This window comes from Oncorhynchus clarkii, chromosome 6 (assembly GCF_045791955.1).
Source record: "Oncorhynchus clarkii lewisi isolate Uvic-CL-2024 chromosome 6, UVic_Ocla_1.0, whole genome shotgun sequence".
NCBI classification, from domain to species: domain Eukaryota; kingdom Metazoa; phylum Chordata; class Actinopteri; order Salmoniformes; family Salmonidae; genus Oncorhynchus; species Oncorhynchus clarkii.
The window spans coordinates 61,523,170-61,543,979 of NC_092152.1; the positions used below are offsets into that span (position 1 = coordinate 61,523,170).

Genomic DNA, 20,810 nt, shown 5'->3' on the forward strand with positions numbered 1-20,810 from the left:
AATAGAGGACATTTTCTTGAAGTCATATTTCAAGTTTGGTAAACAGAACACAAGATGGCGCTGGCAACTCAATGACAGTTGAAATAAAGCTTTATTTAAACACCCCTGAGCATCACAGGGATTTTGGAGCAAATCAGCATTTTACAACTCAAGGTAGGATTCTGCCCATAATACAATGAACTGCATATCCACTGCAGCAATGAACAACCTTTATTGGTACACCATTTATGCCATGCTAAGGCTGACCCAGACCAGGTGCCACTTACCCAGAGTATGGTTAAAATACTCTGAAAACCTAAAAAAGGCCCAACAAATGTTCCCTCTAAGGAAGTGAAAGAGGACCCTTGGTCCTAAAAGGTCTATGAGTTCACTGTTCCTCACCACTAACAGATACACCTCGTCTAGTTACACCTCACTGTAGTGAATGGACATTTATCAACAAACTGAACTGATATCCACCAGGAAAAGCAGGTGAGGTGGCACTTCACTGTTTATGGTGATTTGTGTACTGGAAACTTGCAACCACAGAGAGGCGCTCTGGCCCTCCTACATTATATTGCTGGAGGAGTGTGTGTACAGATTCTTGCAGAGGAGTGTTGAGACTGACCGGGTCATACAGGCCTCAGGTTCAGATGTTCATCAGTATTGTCCTTCCTACGAGGAGGTGGGCGTGGCTCATCATCCTCCCCTGTGTCCTGCTTGTCCTTCTCTGCTTCGATCCAGCTTTGAGGGGCGATCATCTTCTTGGGCCCGTGGGGAGGGGGTCCCAGCAGAGCCTCGATGTCCTCATAGTTCACCACTTCCCGCTCCAGAAGAGCATTGGCCAACTGAAAATATACACAGAGAAAGACGGTTAGCCAACTGTGAACGCAAAATTGTTTGACAATGGAATACAATGCTTGATGAGTGTTTAAATATGGTAGCTATGTAGACGCCACGTCACACAAAAATATGGCTAACAAGTGTGGAATGAGGGTCTTACCATTATCAGCTTGTCTCTGTTATCCAGAAGCAGTTTCTCGGTCTGTCTGTAGGCGCGTGCTATCAACAGCTTCGCTTCCTGCAAGAACCAAAATACAAGCCATCCTTCACAAGGTTATCTCCAATGAACAGAACTACAGGTAAACTTACAACAGGGGAATCTTCTACTCGTAATGTTTTGCGGGTGCAGACTTACGTGGTCCATCTGCTGCTGGAGGCCCTGGCTGAAGGGCCTGCGTCCGACAGCTCCCTGCTCCTCTGTCTCAGGGAAGGACACCTGACCCACACTGGAGGACATGCCATACTGCTTCACCATGGAGTAGGCCACACGAGTCACCTTCCGCAGGTCATCTTGGGCACCTAGCGCAAAGACAAACGTCTCACAGACTGAATGCTATAGGTGTGTGTATGTTGTGATGAATGGTCAGACAGCCTACCTGTGGTGACCTTGTTGAAGGTGATGGCCTCCGAGGCTCTTCCTCCTAGAGCCATACACATCCTCTCAAACAGCTGTTCTTTGGAGAACAGGTACTGGTCTCTGGGCAGGATCTGGGCAAAGCCAAGGGCAGCGTTGGTCCTGGGGGCAATGGACACCTGGCAAACAAGACAACCAGCGAATATATCAACATTGTACAATATATGGTCATCTACTATGTTTTTGGTCCTGTTCATTTCTCCATAGTATTCAACAATATCGCATTGAGCAAAGACACACTGACATTAGTGGACATACAGCTATGGAGGTGGTGTCACCTTCATGAGTGCCTCTGTGTGCTCTAACAGCCATCCAACCAGGGCATGGCCAGACTCATGGAACGCTACAATCCTCTGCTCCTCTTTGGACAGGATCTTACTTTTCTTCACACTTCCTGGATACAAACGGAGAAAGTCAATAAGGGACCAGAAATCAATCTCTACCACAAGAAATTTGGCGAGTGAGTTCCAAGGTGGCAGACATTCATAGACATCGTAATGACCTCGTACCAGCTAGGACTCTCTCCACAGCGTACTCAAAGTTGAAGGTGTCGATGGACTTGTAGCCTTCCCTGGCAGCGTGCAGGGCTGCTTCGTTACAGATATTGGCAATGTCTGCCCCTGAGAGAGTAATACACAATCCCGTTAGGCTCACAGTTTTTAGAATACACTGGTTTACTATGTTCAGTGACAGCATACAAGAAGGTGAATATACAGTTGTTTTAGAGGGGTGCTATTTAAGCAATAAGGCCCGAGGAGGTGTGGCATATGGCCAATATACCATGGCTAAGGGTCTGGCACAGCCCTTAGCCATGGAATATTGGCCATATATCACAAACCCTCAAGATGCCTTATTGCTGTTACAAATTGGTTACCAACGTAAAGGTTTTGTCATACCTGTGGTATACAGTCTGATATACCATGGCTGTCAGCCAAATAAGTATTCAGGGCTCGAACCACTGAGTAACTTCAGCCATGTGTGTACATACCACTGAACCCTGGGGTGAGCTCTGCCAGACGCAGGGAATAGCTGCTGGCTGGGTGGGTGAGCTTGAGTATCTTCAGGTGCTGCTCATAGATCTCCTTCCTCTCCTGAAATGCACAAGGAGGAAACAGCTCATGCACACTTAATACATTGGAGATCTTCAGGACATAGATACTTTCAGAGGACAGGGCACTGTACCTGCAGAGTGGGGAAGTCGATAAATATGTGCCTGTCCAGTCTCCCTGGTCTCATGAGAGCATTGTCCAAAATGTCCGCCCGGTTTGTGGAGGCCAGGACTATCACATGGTCAGTAGTGCCCATTCCTATTGGGAAAACGGTAATGAACAGTATATAAGTGCAAACAATGTTGCTGAATAGCCAAAAAAGACATGAGATACATGTATTATGTTCCCCCCAAAAATACTTAAAACCTTCACGTCAGTTATGATAAAGAGATTGATAACCGTGACGAAGTAACGGAAAGCTATTATTTGTGTAACCCTAATCTCGGTTAACTCAAAACAAACCCCCTCCTCACCGTCCATCTCCACCAGCAGTTGATTGAGGGTCTGCTCTTCCTCGGTGTTCGAGAAGCCAGACATGTTATTGGAACGCTTCTTTCCCACAGCATCAATCTCATCTATGTAGACGATGCAGGGGGCTCGAGCACGCGCCTCTTTGAACAGACTCCTCACCCTGGCAGCACCAAGACCTGCACTTACAGACAAAAGATACATTATTATTGCTTTGACTTGCTGTCCACCTTGCAGTCTTCTTTGGACAACTTAACGGATAGGACTTCTGATTGGAAACAGTGCAAATCTTACCCCCAATGACTTCCACAAACTCAGAGCCTGCCATGGCCAGGAAGGGCACCTGTGCCTCTGTGGCCACAGCCTTGGCCAGCAGAGTCTTTCCACAGCCTGGGGGCCCCAGCAGCAGGGAGCCCTTAGGGACTTTGGCCCCCAGGTTGAGGTACCTGTCTGGGCACTGCCAAGAGAAATCAGGAGTCAGCAAGACACCTGTTGACATTGCTAATAACTGTCACACAAATCACCTCTTTACATTTGCCCTCTTACCTTCAAATAGTCAACAAACTCCTTCACCTCCATCTTTGCCTCGTGCATGCCCGCCACATCTTTGAAACTCACACCCTTCCCAGACTTGCCATTCACAATAGTGAACTTGGCCATTTTCAGCTGGTTCTGTTGAGCACATCACAGACAAGCATGAGAAACACAACAAAATGGCTAAGACTAGTAAAGGGAAAACAGTTCAACAGCCCCTACTTACAAATGCACTGAAGCCACCCTCTTTTCCACCCATGCCAGCCAGGCGGAAAATATACCACAGGATTGCCACCCCAATGGCAGCCATTCCAAGGGCATAAAGTGCACTGTGACAGAAAGAGACAAAAGCAATATTGTACCAATGTCATGGAAACACATATTACATGTTATTGAGGTATAAACATATGACATGTTATTGAGGTATAATCATATTACCTAACCATGGCATCCATGTGATATTCATTCTTGCATGATCACATCACAGATACAGCTGTTGGTTGAGAGTCAGGTACTCACTTTCCAAAGAAGCCAGTGCGCTTGTAGGAGACTGGGATCCTGTCCTTGGCGTCAATGTTCAGCTCCTCTTCTGCAGCTCTGAGCTTCTCCTCAAATTTGTCAATGTTGGCCACCTGCATACGGTACATCAGAGCCAGCCTCTGCACACAGACGGACGGAGGAAGCGTGTGAAGGGGGGCATATTTCACTGAACATCATCTAGATTCCTGTGCTTATAAATAGGTGACATGGCCATCACAACATAAGTGGGGATGGAATGTATCACCACTAAAAGCTGAGGGGTATACTACAAAGTAGGATCAATGAGTTAGCCAGCTAACATTGATAAGCAACCCAAAATAACTATTGATTTTCTGGTTCATTAAAAAGCTAAATGTAGATACGTGTTTTCATTTGTTGAATCAATTAGACCAAGCTCATCTTTCTAAAAAAATAACTGAATATTTAGGCATGTTATCAAGGGGTTAACCAGTTTCTGCTTTGTAGTATACTGTACATCAGTGTCCAGATTCTAGAATGAGGAAAAGGAACGTACAGGCCTTCCGAAGATGACTGCTCCAGGGTGGAGGTAGATTTCCACGATGTCACTCTCCGGGACCACCTGCACACGAGACACCTCACCCTTGGCCAGCATCTCATTGACAAAGTCATTCCAGGAGATGTTTCCCCCGCTGGTATTGATGGAGTTGAGGAGGCTCATGACCAGGGCGATGATGAAGAGAGTGCGCAGACGTTCCCTGTACATCTGATCCTCTTGCTCCCGCCGCTTCTTCTCCTCTGAAAGACAATGGGGAATTAAGAGGTGCAGCCAACAGCTCACCTGTGTATTCATGGCACAAGATAGCTAGTATAAAAGGACTGTAGCCTGAATGCAAAGTTGTGTTGAGGTTTCTTACTGACCTTCATCTTCCTCTGGAGTTTTTCCCTTGGGTCCATCACTGTTCTTTTGATCTTGTTGTTTAGACTGAGATGTGCTGAAATAATTTGTGGAACCTGCAATGATAAGGTACGAGTCAGTGTCAGACTGGGAAATATTAGATAATCTTCAAATTAGTGGGTGGGTGGGGGGAGTGACTGCTTACCTAAAATATTCCACAGGTCAACAGGGTTTTTGAACAAGCTGTTCTTGATCATTAGCTTACTTATTGCAGTCAATCTGGGACTCATGGGTCTGTGTAGCAGTTGCTAGAGAAAGAAGTGGTAGTATAATATTAGACCAGGACCTTTTCCTGTTGCTCACAGTTACAGGAGCTAAGTACATAACAGAGGAGTGGCGTGACCATTGTGATTTGAATGACAGTCAGCTATTGTCATGGTGGAAACAAAGACAGGCAACTAACCTGAATGAGCCCAGGGTTGAGGCCATTATGTGGTTGAGTCACAAATGGACGAAGTGAGCATGATAATATTTTACAGTTCATACATGTCGATTGCTGCAGTTTGGCGCCATCGTTGTTTGGACGCTTGTTGACAAATTGACAGTTGTTGCGTCCCGACACGGTCCATATTATGGTCTTGTACTTTCTACAAGAACTGGCACGTCGCAGAGCTGCCATTTCCCTGCCTGCTAGACTACCGAACATTCGCACAGGTTAGATACAAATACAGTACAGCTGGCTAGCTAATAAAACTGACATGGTCACCATTAACAGTGCATTCACTACCTGGCTAGCAAACGTCAGTAATGACAATAGGCTTCGACCTTGAGATTGCAGCAGTGGTCAGCGCGGTATTTTGTTATATAAAAAAAAGCGAACTACATCGTTAGCTGTTGTTATTCAACATGACAAGAATAATAAAGATGGTATGCTACATTAAAGACATTTCACTCCTTACAACGAAAAGTCCTCAGTACATGTACAACTGTCTATGTATCTTAAACAACAAGATTTCGTTCACAAATCCTTTGATATGCTCTGAAATGTAATGTACCCATCATTCTGTTTTGGTAACGAATTTGTATCATTGAAGCAAGGTCAGTGACCACGAGAGCAAATAAGTACATAATATCCTGACGCACTTAAAAAGTGTTTGCTGAACCCCGAACTTTAACCCCAAGAGATACGTGTCCCTTGACCAAAGAGTATCTATATATTTGATTTGATTCTATGTTCACGCTGAGATAGACATAACTTTCAAATTGCGGAAAATATATAATTTATTATCAATAAACTAATATTAGACTAGGACCTTTTCCGGTTGCTCACAGTTACAGTAGCTACAGTACATAAAAGAGAATATTCAGTACTGCACGGCCCTTTGACCCTTGTCGGATTACGTCACGATGTTGCTTCATGAGCGTTCTACCTGCGCAGGATTTTCACATCCAGGAAACACGTTCCTTGAGATAAAAATGGCACATAGAATAGATGCTAACTGTAATAAAATACAAAAATACACGTATTATTGCCAATGTGCTTGTGCGCTATAACATCATTGTATTTTACTGTATCTGCCTCTTGTGTATGCTAAATAATGTCTCTATGGACTTCTTTGCTGTAGTTACAAAAGTAGCCACCAGAGGTAGCTATGGCATCGAGCATTCATTGTGTTTATATTTTGAAAAAAACAAAATAATTTCTAATACTTTTATCAGTAAAATCATGGTGAAAAACAGCTTGGAAAGTTTTATTGTTTTCTTGTTCATAAAGGTTTGTGCATGACATTGTGATTGTAAAAGCTGCCCTGCCTAAAAAATATCAGAGAAAATCTGATTGTTTGGAGGCTCCTGAGTGGAGCAGCGGTCTAAGGCACTGCATCTCAGTGCTTGAGGTGTCACTACAGACACCCTGGTTCGATTCCAGGCTGTATCAAACTGGCTGTGATTGGGAGTCCCATAGGGAGGCGCGCAATTGGCCCAGCGTCGTCCGGGTTTCGCTGGTGCAGGCCGTCATTGTAAATAAGAATTTGTTCTTAAATTTAGGTTAAATAAATAAAAAGTAACCTGGTAGACAATACCAAAAATGATATACTCTCTGGTAGTCTTGTACCAGAGAGTATATCATTTTTATTGTCTACCAGGTTACTTTTTATTTATTTATTTATTTTTGAAGTGGAGCAGTTTGAGTGCTTCCCAACACAATTGTGAAGAGGTCACGACAACACCTCTTCCCCCCCCAGGAGGCTGAAAATAATTTGCAATGGGCCTTTCAGATCCTCAAAAAGTTCCATAGCTCCATCACTGCTTGGTATGGCAACTGCTAGGCATCTGTCCGCAAGGTGTTACAGAGGGTAGTGCGTGTGGCCCAGTAAGTACATCACTGGAGTCAAGCTCCCTGCCATCCAGGACCTCTATACTAGGTGGTGTCAGAGGAAAGCCCTGAAAATTGTCAAAGTGTTCTCTCCTGCTACCGCATGGCAAGCGGTAACAATTAGTTAAATAGTTAACCATATAGAGGTACAGATTCGTTAAATAGTTAACCAAATATCTGCATTTACCCATTTTGCACAAAATTTTTTGATTTACATACACTGCTGCTATTGTTTATTATCTGTCACTTTATTTCTAGTTATATGTACATATCTACCTCAATTACCTTGTACCCCTGCACATGGACTCAGTACTGGTACCACTTCTATATAGCCAAGTTATTTTTTGTTGTTACTTATTGTGTATCTAATATTATTATGTGTTTTACTTTACTATTTACAATTATTTTTCAATTTTCTTTCTCTCTGCATTGTTGGGAAGGGCCCGTAAGTAAGCATTTCACTGTTAGTCCACACCTGTTGTTTACGAAGCATGTCACACAGAAAAAAATTATCCTGAAAGCATGCAGTACAACGTTTATGTCCATTTAATATGGTAGAGGACCTCAAAACAAATAATGTTTAGAAAGTCCAAATAAAGGCCCATCCCATCACCGTGACGAACATTTAAATAAGCCAATGAGGAAACAGATTCAATAAAAAAATACTATCTTAACCAATAATAGCTCTTCTTACATCTCCGTGCATGTAATTTTGTCGCCCAGCAGAGGCCGCTAGTCATGGGTGCAATCGATATGCATTACCAAACAACCCAAACCCGTCTGACTTTCAAAGTGTGCAGAGATCACCATCAACAACATTATGATATTGAGACTGTAGTTGTCAACGGTAGGAAATCATGTATTGATGAAAGCACCGAGAAAAAGTGTTTTGGAAGTGAAATAGGCTATTCAGACCTGTCCTACCTGTGATCTGGACATTTGGGTCAAACTAGGGTGCTAGTTACCTGTAAAGGTGCTTTGGTTATACTGACATCATGAGTTGGACTACGATAATATTCAAGTATGCAATAATATGTTTGTTCACGTGAATAATAATAATACGATATGAGGTGTCTCACTCCATCACGCTGAGCGAGGTAAGTCAAGTGCACCCAACCTTTCGTACTCCATTTCCTTCGCTTGCTCTCCCAACTGTGTAATGGAGATGGGTCCCCAACCATGGAAACTGAAGTACTCGGTCAACCATGTTCGCGCCTTCATATTATTGTACAATGTAGATTTAGTACTTTGATTTGATCCATAATGGCGCCAGTTTCATCGGTGCACAAATAGTACCCGCCCACATTCAAGAGCCAACCACAATCAGTGTTTCATTTGGCCTCTTTCCTTCAGACGCATATCGAAGCTAAAGCCCGTCTGGAAATAGTTTGCAAGGGGTCGTTAAAGAAGATTAAGCCGGTAACAAAATATCGTTTTTAGCTACATTAAGTTTACCTTTCAAGGCTCCAGTTTTGATTACTGAGCATACAAATTTTCAATTTAGACCATGGTGACAAAATAAAAAGTGTACACGGACGTTTTCGAGGAGATTTTAAGCGTTCTCTGTCGGTTGTTGGTGTTCAGGAATTAGCAAGCTAGTTAGCACTAGCCTAGAAATACTAGCCAGCCTAGCTTGCTAACGTTAGCTTCCAATAGTCTGATTATCAACTGAGATGTTTGCAGCATTTCTCGGATGTCTACGGACGGCAGATTGCTGAACCAGAGGGCCTCAAATGGGAAAAACAAGCATCGGACAGGAATATCGGGGATAAGCTTGTCGACGTAACTCAGATTCTGTTGAAGGTAAGACGAAATAACATTAGTTGGCTAGCTGGCTGTGTTTGTTAGGCGAAAAACGTTAACGAACTAGATATGCTTAGCTTGTTATACCGTTAGCCTTAGCTGTTAAGCTAACTAGATAACATGGCTTCATGCTCGAGTCGAATAAATGTGTTATGAAGCTAGCTGACCCTCCCCCCGACCCAGCATTCTAACTGCGTACGCGTTTAACTAGCAAGATGACAGGTATAAGGACTTAATTTAGGCGAAAAGTGTGCCATACTAGCTAAAAACTAGCCTGCGAGTCGTTTGTTGACCTACAGATCCTGTTAATGTTATAGCTATATATTTAGTTGCATAGGTGTTTAGGATATACTCACAAATGTATTTGAAAGGCTTCAGTGCCATCCATGTAATAGCCTACACTTCTCTTCAGGCAGAGAGGCTGATGTATTTTGTAAAAAAAAAAAGAATAACACCATCTGTTCAAGGGGATGTTGTATCACTGCCAGTGACGTTATTTCATACAACTCAACTGCTTATTTATTTTTGGAAAAGACACAGATGGGATGAAATAATTGGTTATGTTGATGTGTAATGCAGTGGTGAGATCAACTAAGACGTGCTCTCCGAAGTTGCTTGACTTCTCCTCGATTTGGCCATTTTCCTGTTCGACTCATGGGTCCATGGATCCAGGATTGGTATTTTGATTAGAATATTTTACTGTAATGTATTAACACAGTTACTGTGAAATGTGTCATTTACTCTGTCCTAACAAGAACATCATTATGGTTGTCGTTAAAGTAACACAGGTGTGCAGTGTTTTCAAATTAGTTCCTATATTAGTGCCAATATCATTCCATTGCTCGACAGGCTCTATCATTTGAGAGGCTGTGGAATGGTATGAATATTTCAAGTCAACAATAAGTCACAACAGTAAGGCTTTGACTTCTGGTTGTGGGAGAGCATGAAAAGAAGGGCAAGGTTCCTAACGAACGACCACTCTACTTGGAGTAGACTGTGGTTGATAACGTTTTGGTGCAGTATCAGTTCTGTTGAAAACACTGCAGTGGAGCTGCTGGCTGTATTTTCTTACAGAGATACTCTGAGCTCTTCAGCTTGTTGGGCGTTCACATTGAAATTCATTGCAGACACAGCAATGCATGTAATCCCCCACCACCTTTGTCAAGATGTTGGAAGCGCCAATTTCATGTCTCTAAGTTTCTGTTGTTATTTTGCAACTTCTTCCCCCTTCATTTTTGTTGTAAATACACCAAGGCTCTGTGTTGGATGTATTAAATCAACTTTCTGCAATATGTAGCCCTAGTACCCTTGTACAACACACGTTACTTGATGTATACGCTTGGTACACTCCCCATGTTAGTTTCAGCTTTAGGATGAGGTTTTGGAGAACTTAGCCTAGATTTTCACCAGTGTCTCCTGTTGTAGTGTGTAAGCCTAAGACGGGAAATTGTGTCCTGCCTGGGTCAGTGAGGTCAGGAGCTGTGTTGAGAGCTGGGATTTCTCAGAACGATTTCCTGTTCAAGGCAGCCATTCTGTGCAGTCCTGTGTGCCCCGTCTTCAGCTGCCTAAGTGAACCTCTTCTTTTACTCAGGTTCAGAGACCGTGATTTCTGTTGTGTCCTGGCCCAAGTCTTCTGAGCGTTTAGCCTGTTTGTGGTCATGGCAGTGCCACTATTTGACATGGTCCCACTGTGCCCTCTCCTGCCTACAGTGTGTAACGTGACACCTTCAGCACTATCAGGCAGGCTAATAATGGGCACAAATATAAATCGCAGTGGGAAACAATGAGTGTACCTCACAATGCCTCTCTGGCAGTCTGGATTGGATGGCCTTGCTCATTTTGGCATGTTATATCTTGTGTAGAGGAGAGTGGCGTGGCTTCCGCAAGTCTGTACTTCCTCTGTCTTGCAGCCCTCTACTGTGTTTACGTTGTTGCTCTGTGCGACTATCTAAACCTGCAGTGCAGGAAAGACACAGCAAAACATCAGAACTGTGACTGTCTGTGGTTCGTCCCACCACATCCTCTCTATGCTTTTGCCCTGGGGTCAGTGTGCAGTAGCTGCATTGCCCCCACACTTGTTGTGGCATGCAGGGCTGAGAAACTGCTCACCTAAAGATGAACAATGTTTGTACACAGGCAACCGTTTCCATTGACTTTGGTCATAGCCCTGACAAGGTTTTGGCTCTTGAATCACAATGTTTTTTATTTCTGTTTACTCTGGTTCCAGGCCACATGTTTGAATGTGGGAAGGAAGGTTTTGTTATGATGAGAAACCCAGTCATTTAGCTGGCCCCACCAATACTGTGGACAGCATTTAGGTATGGCCAATGTGGAATACTGGCTATCAAAAGCTTCTGTGCCCACCGAATGGAGCTTTTACATTTGTTGATCAAATTTTATTTGTCACGTGTGCCGAATACAACAGTGAAATGCTTACCATGCAACATTATGTGGTTCCACCGTACTGACAGTGCCTGACATAAGCAGCAGTAGGGGTGCCTGTGTTGCGGTAACCTACTTATTCTAGTTGAAATGGGAAAGAAGAACCCATCGTGTGTAGGCACAGGGAGAATACAGCCGAAAGTCCTCACACGGTCTGGCTTCTTTCTACCAAACTCTCTCCCAGTGCTGAGTGTTGGTCTGTTGCAAACAAGGATGTCTGCTCCTACTTCTCTTTTGCTTCCCTTTTTTCTTGGCAGTGTCAATCTTTTATAGCTTTCTCCCAGCTAGTGCAATCCCTGGACCGTCAAATGCCATTTAAACATCTTTGAAATTGGTTCCCATCTCTCTCTCACACACACACACACACACACACACAAATAACAACACGGCTGTGTCCCATTCTCCTTGCTCTTTGGAAGCCTCATTTGGGGTTTGGGTAGTCCTGTGTCTGATGCCTCCTCTACTGGTCACAGGTTTTGCTCACGTCTTCCACTGCTGCACTTTTGATAATGTCTTCCCTGACTCTTAGATTAAAGGGAACGGGTCTCCCATCCTCTGGTTTGCTGCATTTTTAAAACATAACTTTTTAACAGTTTTGTTTTTGATCTTTTGGTAAGGGGACACTTGAAGTAGAACATTTTGTTATTGCTTTTAGGTGAGAGGCACGCAGTGTTATTTTTCAGAGACCAATACATTGTTTTCCAAAAGTCATGACGCAAATGCTTTAATGATGGGCTTTTGCTTCCTTGTTTACAGATGGTTACTGTTGTACTTTTGTGTATTTCCTCCCAAAAAGTCCAGCACTTTATGTTCAAGAAGTTGTTTGCGTATGAGAGAGCAGTTACTGTCGAGTGTGGGGGAGACTACAGCGTTGCTAACGTGGGCAGATGTGAGCTGGGAAGGATCATAGGGGGGGTGGGGGGTGGTCATGTAAACCTGAAGACAACAGTTGGTGTTTTGATTGGATGTGTAGAGCACTGCGTGGTGTTTTATCCATACGTGGCACTGAGAATGTCCTTTTGTAGCTGGCCTGTCCGGCCAGTTCTTCAGACACTGCCTGTGAGCCCCTGAAAGAGGAGAGCTCTGATGTGTCCTCTACTGCTGTCTGGGCCGAAAGAGGCCAAGCTCAGCTCACATGGACTTGCTTGCCTTGCTTCAATCACTCCTCCACACTCGTAAATGTTTTAGTCTTTCTTTTTTTCTCCTCTCCCTCTGTTGCTCGAGTTCTAAGTGAGCAGAGTTTTATCCATAGATTTGAAATGCCTCTCGATCACATACAAAAAACATGCTTGGGAAGAGGAGGACTGCCATTTTAGAAATGGGTTTAGGCTACTGGCTAGAGATGTGCCAGAGAATTAGAGCAGTAGCCAGTTGAATTTCCTGTGGGTTGTCGTGGGCTCGTATGTCCCCTGTGATGGGGTGGGTGGGGAGCTTGAACTGGCTGAATCTCAATCACTGGGGCCTTCAGCTCTGCTGTCCTTTTGACGGGGCAGCTGCAGCCATTCAATCGGGCCATTTACATTGAAATGCAGCGACAGGAAGGGGGTGGGGGGGTGGGGCAGTGCGTGACAGAAAAGCAGACCTAACCAAAGAGGACGTCCACCACGGGGCTATGACGCTTTGTTTTCACCAGCCGTGGTGCCATATACATCCCACAAAGGCCGTAAGCACCCTCCTTTGACCACCAAGGACATTTTCACCACTCGGCTATTCTTTTTTTACATTTTTTTTTTATATACAACCACGCTTTGATTTGTGGAGTTTGTTTGTTGGTCAATCTCTTTCCAACAATTAGCAGCTGAAGTTTTTGTTTGCTTTTGCGCTTTGCACATTGCCAATGTATTTTAACCACACATTAGTTAGGTTTCTTTCATCACATTGTTTCCACCATATTCCCTGGCTTGTTTCCACTAGCCTATACTCTGGTTGTTATTATGCATTGCATTCAGACCTTCTCGTTGCCAGGTCTAATGGGTGTCACACTGTGATCTTGGATGTTAAACTAAGCCTGCACACAGGAACTTTCTGTTACTCATTAGGGCTTGATAGACAACTGTGTTTCAGACAAATGAGGCCACTGTGTCATGGCTAGGTTTGTTTAGCTAGCTTTCCAGGATTGCTTGAAGCTCCTTTGTGAAGTCTGACACTGATTTAGAGGCTCTGTCTGGTGGGGCGGTGGGTTGTTATTCTACATGCTGTTCATTTGGACAGGTTTATGTTTGTCGTACTTACCCTGTGGGCACCTTCACCTAACTGTTGGGATGGCCTTGCATAGTTCCTTCTAAGGTTAAAGCATGCTTCAGTTTGTTTTGCACCCAAATACTGTTTCCTCTTGAAGCCAAGCCAACTGCCCTTCAAACTAGTTTGTGGTGTTTGAGACTATAGATAGTCAACTCCTGCTGGCTGAGGTGCTGGTTGACACCTGCTTTTCCTAAAGTGTCTCATACCGTGCATTCGGAAAGTTTTCAGACCCCGTGATCTTTTCCACATTTTGTTACGTTACAGCCTTTTCCTAAAATTGTTTAAACTTTTCCTCGTCAATACCCCATAATGACAAAGAAAAAACAGGTTTGTAGAAAATTTTGCACATATTAAAAACATATCACACTTGCATAAGTATTCAGACTCTTTTCTCAGTACTGTGTTGGAGCACCTTTTTTGGCAGCGATTACAGCCAGCGTATTCTTGGGTATGACGCTACAAGCTTGGCACACCTGTATTTGGGGAGCTTCTCTGCAGATCCTCTCAAGCTCTGTCAGGTTGGATGGAGAGCGTTGCTACACAGCTATTTTCAGATCTCTCCAGAGATGTTTGATCTTGGCCCCTCAAGGACATTCAGAGACTTGTCTCGAAGCCACTCATGTGTTGTCTTGGCTGTATGCTTAGGGTCGTTGTCCTTCATCAAGGATCTCTATGTACTTTGCCCCGTTCATCATTGTCTCAATCATGACTAGTCTCCTAGTTTCCTGCAGCTGAAAAGGTTCCCAACAGCATGATGCTGTCACCATAATGCTTCACCTTAAGGATGGTGTTGGCCAGGTGATGAGCTGTGCCTGGTTTCCTCCAGATGTGACGCTTGGCATTTAGGCCAAAGAGTTCAGTCTTGGTTTCATCAGACCAAAGGATCTTGTTTATCATGGTCTGAGTCCTTTAGGTTACTTGGCAAACTCCCAGAGGGCTGTTGTGCCTTTTACTGAGGAGTGACTTCCATTTGGCCAGTGCTGCAGAGATGGTTGTCCTTCTGGAAGGTTCTCCCATCTCCACAGTGACCATTGGGTTCTTGGTCACCTCCCTGACAAAGGCCCTTCTCCCCCGATTGCTCAGTTTGTCCGGGCGGCCTGCTCAAGGAAGAGTTTTGGTGGTTCTAAACTATTTCCATTTAACAATGATGGAGGCCACTGTGTCCTTGGGGACCTTCAATGCTGCAGAAATGTTTTGGTACCCTTCCCCAGATCTGTCTCTACAGACAATTCCTTCAACCTCATGGCTTTGTGGGACCTTATATAGTGTGTGCCTTTCCAAATGATGTCCAATCAATTGAATTTACCACAGGTGGACTCCAATCCAGTTGTAGAAATATCTGAAGGATGATCAATTGAAACGGGATTAACCTGAGCTCAATTTCGAGTCTCATAGCAAAGGGTTCAAATACTTATGTAAATTCTAAACATGTTTTTTTCTTTGTCATTATGTGGCATTGTGTGTGTGTAAATGAATGAGGAAAAACATGTGTTTTAATACATTTTAGAGTAAGGCTGTAACGTAACACAAATTGGGAAGGGAAGGAATCTGAATACTTTCCGAATGCACTGTACCTCCTGCAGTTAACTGGAATGGTCCGCTTGGGGGAAAACTCAGTGCTGAAGGTGTTTTCATACACTCAGGCGCAACATCGACTCGACAAACCAAATTGGTGTTTGGTAAGTCAATGGGAGAAGTAAAAAAAAAAAAACGGTGTCCTTAGTTGTTAATTTTCTCATTCTAAAGGCAAAACCTGGAGTGGAGCTGATCACTACCACAGCCGTGTTAAACAGCCAACTAGCGCTAGCTAATGCTACCTAGCAAAATCGGTACTTGGGAGTCAAAGTATCAATATAATATTCAGATAACCTAAACACCAGCAGTTTAGTTACTTATCATGCTAGTCCTTAAGCTGTTGTTTTGATGTTGAGAATGTTAATCATCCTACTGCCAAATGTTGGCCTACTTTCATTATTTGTCCTACGTGTGTCAAACTCCACTCGGTAGTGTTGCTTTTTATAGAAACATGCCAGCCTTATCTTGCTTGAGTGAGTATGTAAGTAGGACAGAACAATTTATTACTTGCTAATTACGTATGCTTCCAACGCCATTTTTCACCTACAATTATGGCACAGATGTTATTTTCCATGTTGAAAGCCTAACGTGCCTGTACTCTGCCGTAGGTTTGAAATTCCATGCTAATTTCCCGGAATGATGTCTCGTTTTCAACGTAGCACAGGAGATGTTGAAAATCTTGGCTAATCCTATGGTCTGAAGGTGCCGGTTTTCAATTTCATGTGGAACTTGCGGTGCACTTTCAGAGAACCATTCCAGTTGCAGGGTCCACATTGAAATCTATTTAAGGCTATTGCTGTTCTATTATGAATGTTTTACATTATGAATTATTCAATTGTGTGTAACAGGGTTATTTTTGGAGCACTTGAAAGTGCAAGTAAGAGCGCTGACCAGCCACCCGCTGAGAAACTTCACAGGGTTGAGGCCTGCTGTGCCCCTTCTTGCTACTGTCAGTCAGTCATGCTTATCTGCATTCCTGGCTGGCCCCAGCACAGCCAGGTGTGGCCATGTCATGCACAGTCATGCTAGCTAAACAAACACCCTCCTGAACCACACATACACCCACACAAACAACTAGGGATGGGAATTGCCAGGGACCTCACAATAAGATATTGCGATTCTCATGATTCTATATGTATTTCGATTCTGCGATATCTAAAAAAAAAATGTGATTTGATCTTCCAAATGTATTGCTCACTATAGACTACCGGTCAAAAGTTTTAGTACACCTACTCATTCAAGGGTTTTGAGTTTGACTGTTCTACATTGTAGACTAATAGTGAAGACATCAAAACTATGGAATCATGTAGTAACCCAAAACGTGTTCAACAAATCAAAATATATTTTATATTAGAGATTCTTCATATAGCCACTCTTTGCCTTGATGACCGCTTTCCACACTCTTGGCATTTTCTCAACCAGCTTCACCTGAATGCTTTTCCAACTGTCTTGAAGGAGTTTCCACATATGTTGAGCACTTGTAGGCTGCTTTTCCTTCACTCTGCGGTCCGACTCATCCCAAACCATCTCAATTTGGTTGAGGTCGGGTGATTGTGGAGGCCAGGTCATCTGATGCAGCACTCCATCACTCTCACTCTTCTTCTTGGTCAAATAGCTCTTACACACCCTGGAGGTGTGTTTTCGGTCATTGTCCTGTTGAAAAACAAATTATAGTCACGTAAACCAGATGGGATGGCGTATCGCTGCAGAATGCTGTGGTAGCCATGCTGGTTAAGTGTGCCCTGAATTCTAAATAAATCAGTGTCACCAAATCAGTGTCACCAGCAAAGCACCACCACGCTTCACGTTGGGAAACACACATGCGGAGATCATCCATTCACCCACACAAGACAACGCGGTTGGAATCAAACATCTCAAATTTCCACTGGTTTAATGTCCATTGCTTGTGTTTCTTGGCCCAAGCAAGTCTTTTTCTTATTGGTGTCCTTTAGTAGTGGTTTCTTGGCAGCAATTTGACCATGAAGGCCTGATTCACGCAGTCTCTGAACAGTTGATGTTACATGAACTCTGAAGCATTTATTTGGGCTGCAATTTCTGAGGCTGGTAACTCTAATGAACTATCAAATAGGGCTATCCTCAATGTCCCCCTCTACCTTGTCCAACACTAACTTTTTAACAAGGCACAAATGTTAATTGAAATGCGTTCCAGGTGACTACCTCATGAAGCTGGTTGAGAGAATGCCAAGAGTTGTCGTCAAGGCAAATGGTGGCTATTTGTTCAACACTTTTTGTTGTTGTTGTTGGTTAGTACATGATTGTGTTATTTCATAGTTTTCATAGTATATTAGTGTTCTACAATGTAGAAATTAGTAAAAATAAAGAGACTCTCTTGAATTAGTAGGTGACCAGTAGTGCATGGCTGCTATATAGACACGAGAGAGAATGAGAAAATTAGTTTTGAACAGTCATGGAAATAAGTTCTGGAGACATGTTGGCTTACTATTTAAAAAAACAAGTTATAGGATGAAAGCTACTGCACTCTTGACACTCTTGACACAGGTACAGCTGACTAAAGCTACCAAATAGCTTTTTACAAATCGATACTTGGAGTCACATCACTGCAAACAACTTTTCTGCTCAGGATGGTCTCGCTAGATTGTGTCTCTGCTTAAAGTGCTGCTATACTTCCTCACACAGTTGGCAAGGCACTCTACCTATGCATAGCTCGAGTTCTTCAGGAAACGCTGTTCACCGGAAGTGAAGGGCGTTGGAGCTAACTGTTTGCCTCGTTTCCTTCATTGAGTAAATCACTGACACATTTTAGCGTGTCTGTGTTTGGGAGAGGGGCTATGCGGTACCAGCGGTTTTCCCATCCCCACTGTTTCTGCAAAGTTTGTTTGCCAAGTCATAGGTTTCCTACAGTGTCTCTGCAACATGTCAATTCTGAGTGAATGAAGGCTGTTGTGAGAGAATGCCAGGTATGCAGCACCTCGAATGTAAGGCAGGAGGTGGAGAGACATCTCTCTTTTAATCTGTGTGATCAAAGCCTCTGCAGCATGCACTTCATTAAGCACTCCTTTAAGTGCTTTTTTAGCCAACATGCTCCAACTTCAGATTCATCTGTGCTCGGGGGGGGGTGATTCTCGGTGTGTGTGTGTGTGTTTCCTGGCAGTGGAAGGTTAGAAGAAGGGCTAATGGTACTGCTGATAACATATGCATGGACTTGGATTCTGAATCAAATGACTCTTCAGGGCAGAATGGTCCGCCTGCTAGCTGCTGTGAGCTCTTCGCTTTTCATTTGACACTGTCGTGTGATATTGATTCTTACCACTTAAAAAGACAGATCCACTGCAACATTGCCAAGATTTTAAATAGGCTAAAGCTCTTTTACGGGAGTAGACATGCTGTTCTCCTGCCTTTTTTGCGACGTCACCACTGATTTCTCTCTAATCTAAAAAAGGAACATCATGTTGACATACGATTCAAGCTTAAACGTGTATTAATCTGAATGTGCGTGTGCCCTTAAAAGAGAGAGCGAGGCAGTATGAGCACAGAATGATAGTGGAGAGGGTTGTTATGAAGGGTTATTGCGTTCCCTAATGACAACCTGTCTGACCTAGCTGTAGTGGTTTGTACAGCTCTGCATGCCAGCCCTGCCTGTGAGAACAGGAAGTTGATGCATCTTTCCCACAACCAGGCCCCATGCCCAGCACCATCAGTGCTCTAGTGGTGAAGTGAGAGTGACCACCACAGCCTTAAGTGTGGCCTCTACCTGTTAGAATCCTGTGTGATTCTATGTCTGTGTGTGAATGAGTGTTTGTTTGGTAACACCTCCGCACATCGTGTTGTTCTGAGCTCTGTTAACCTCTCTAGGGTATGTGAGATGGTAGCGTCCCACCTCTTCAACAGCCAGTGAAACTGCAGGGCGTCAAATTCAAAACAGAAATCCCATAATTAAAATTCCTCAAACATGTAAATTGTAAATCCAGCCACAGTGTCTGATTTCAAAAAGGCTTTACGACGAAAGCAAACCAAACGATTGTTAGGTGAGTGCCTATTCACAGAATAACACAGCCATTTTTCCAGCCAAAGAGAGGATTCACAAAAAGCAGAAATATAGATCAAATTAATCACTAACCTTTGATGCTCTTCATGAGATGACACTCATATTACAGATGACTTCATGTTACACAATACATGTATGTTTTGTTTGGTAAAGTTCATATTTATATCTAAAAATCTGAGTTTACATTGGCGCCTTACGTTCAGAAGTTCCAAAACATCCTTTGATTTTGCGGAGAGCCACATCAATTTACAGGAATACTCATAATAAACATTGCTAAAAGATACAACTGTTATGCATGGAATTTTAGATCCACTTCTACTTAATGCAACCGCTGTGTCAGATTTAAAATAAAAAAAATATTTAAAAAAATAACGGAAAAAGCTAACCATGCAATAATCTGAGTCGGCGCTCAGAGCCCAATCAAGACAAATATATCCGCCATACTATGCAGTCAACAAAAGTCATAAATAGCATTATAAATCTTCACTTACCTTTGCTGATCCTCGTCAGAATGCACTCCCAGGACTCCCACAAGAAATATTTGGTAATAATAATTACATAATTTATGTCCAAATAGTTACTTTTGTTAGCGCGTTTGGTAAACAAATCCAAAGTCACGAAGCGCGTTCACTAAAAGCAGACGAAATGTCAAAGTTCCGTAACAGCCAGTAAAAACATGTCAAACGATGTATTGAATCCATCTTTAGGATGTTTTTAACATAAACCTTCAATAATGTTCCAACCGCAGAATTCCATTGTCTTCAGAAGTGCGATGGAACAGAGCTCCCTCTCATGTGAACGCGCATGGTCAGCTCATGGCAGACCTTACTCATTCCCTTCTCCTTTGGCCCCACTTCACAGTAGAAGCATCACACAAGGTTCTAAAGACTGTTGACATCTAGTGGAAGCCTTAGTGGGATATTGGTAATGTTGCACTTCCTATCTTCAATTGGAGCTGAGTAGAAAATCGAGCATCCTCAGATTTCCCACTTCCTGGCTGGATATTTTTCTCAGGGTTTTGCCTGCCATATGAGTTCTGTTATACTCCGACATCATTCAAACCGTTTTTTAGAAACTTTAGAGTTTCTTTCCAAATCTACTAATAATATGCATATTCTAGCTTTTATGGCTTTGTAGCAGGCCGTTTACTCTTTTCATCCGGACATGAAAATACTGCCCCCTACCCCATAGAAGTTAAGGCTGGCTGTAGCTGCAATCTGTGATGTTTTCAATGCTTCATCTTCCAGGTGGTATTTGGGAAGCAGAACTAAATATACCCTTCACTAGTGACCACACACAGACTTTCACACACACAAGCATGTACACGCATACTGCCACACAAATGTTCCCCATCCCCTCTGTGGACTTGGCAGTAATTTCTGCCCAGCCTTAATTCATGCATATCCACTTCTCCTGGGCAGACAGGTTTCCGATGAGGAGAAAAT

At 43.3% G+C, this 20,810-nt stretch overlaps 2 protein-coding genes across 5 annotated transcripts in view; one reads left to right on the top strand and one right to left on the bottom strand.

The window, feature by feature from the left end:
- Positions 1-72: 72 nt before the first annotated feature.
- Positions 73-6,277, bottom strand: LOC139411382 (SPG7 matrix AAA peptidase subunit, paraplegin). Of its 2 annotated transcripts, XM_071157670.1 has the most exons (18): positions 5,691-6,055; positions 5,367-5,598; positions 5,109-5,211; positions 4,927-5,019; positions 4,562-4,803; positions 4,027-4,166; positions 3,734-3,836; positions 3,520-3,645; positions 3,268-3,430; positions 2,979-3,152; positions 2,639-2,763; positions 2,445-2,547; positions 1,966-2,076; positions 1,735-1,850; positions 1,419-1,575; positions 1,178-1,341; positions 983-1,060; positions 73-827 (listed from the first exon to the last, which is right to left on the bottom strand). In XM_071157670.1, the coding sequence occupies exons 2-18, from the start codon at positions 5,580-5,582 to the stop codon at positions 612-614; spliced, it is 2,430 nt and encodes an 809-aa protein (XP_071013771.1). In that variant the 5' UTR covers positions 5,583-5,598; positions 5,691-6,055; the 3' UTR covers positions 73-611. The 2 variants fall into 2 exon arrangements, with proteins under 2 accessions (XP_071013771.1, XP_071013770.1); XM_071157669.1 differs by having other exon boundaries at positions 5,367-6,277.
- Positions 6,278-8,632: 2,355 nt separating this feature from the next.
- LOC139411378 (ankyrin repeat domain-containing protein 11-like) overlaps positions 8,633-20,810 on the top strand; it is a 156,883-nt gene continuing 144,705 nt past the window's right edge. For 2 of the 3 annotated variants that reach the window (XM_071157661.1, XM_071157659.1), the window contains exon 1: positions 8,633-9,080. The gene's annotated coding sequence lies outside the window, so the exon portion shown is untranslated. The remainder of the gene's footprint in view (positions 9,081-20,810) is intronic. The other variant, XM_071157660.1, reaches the window with a different exon arrangement.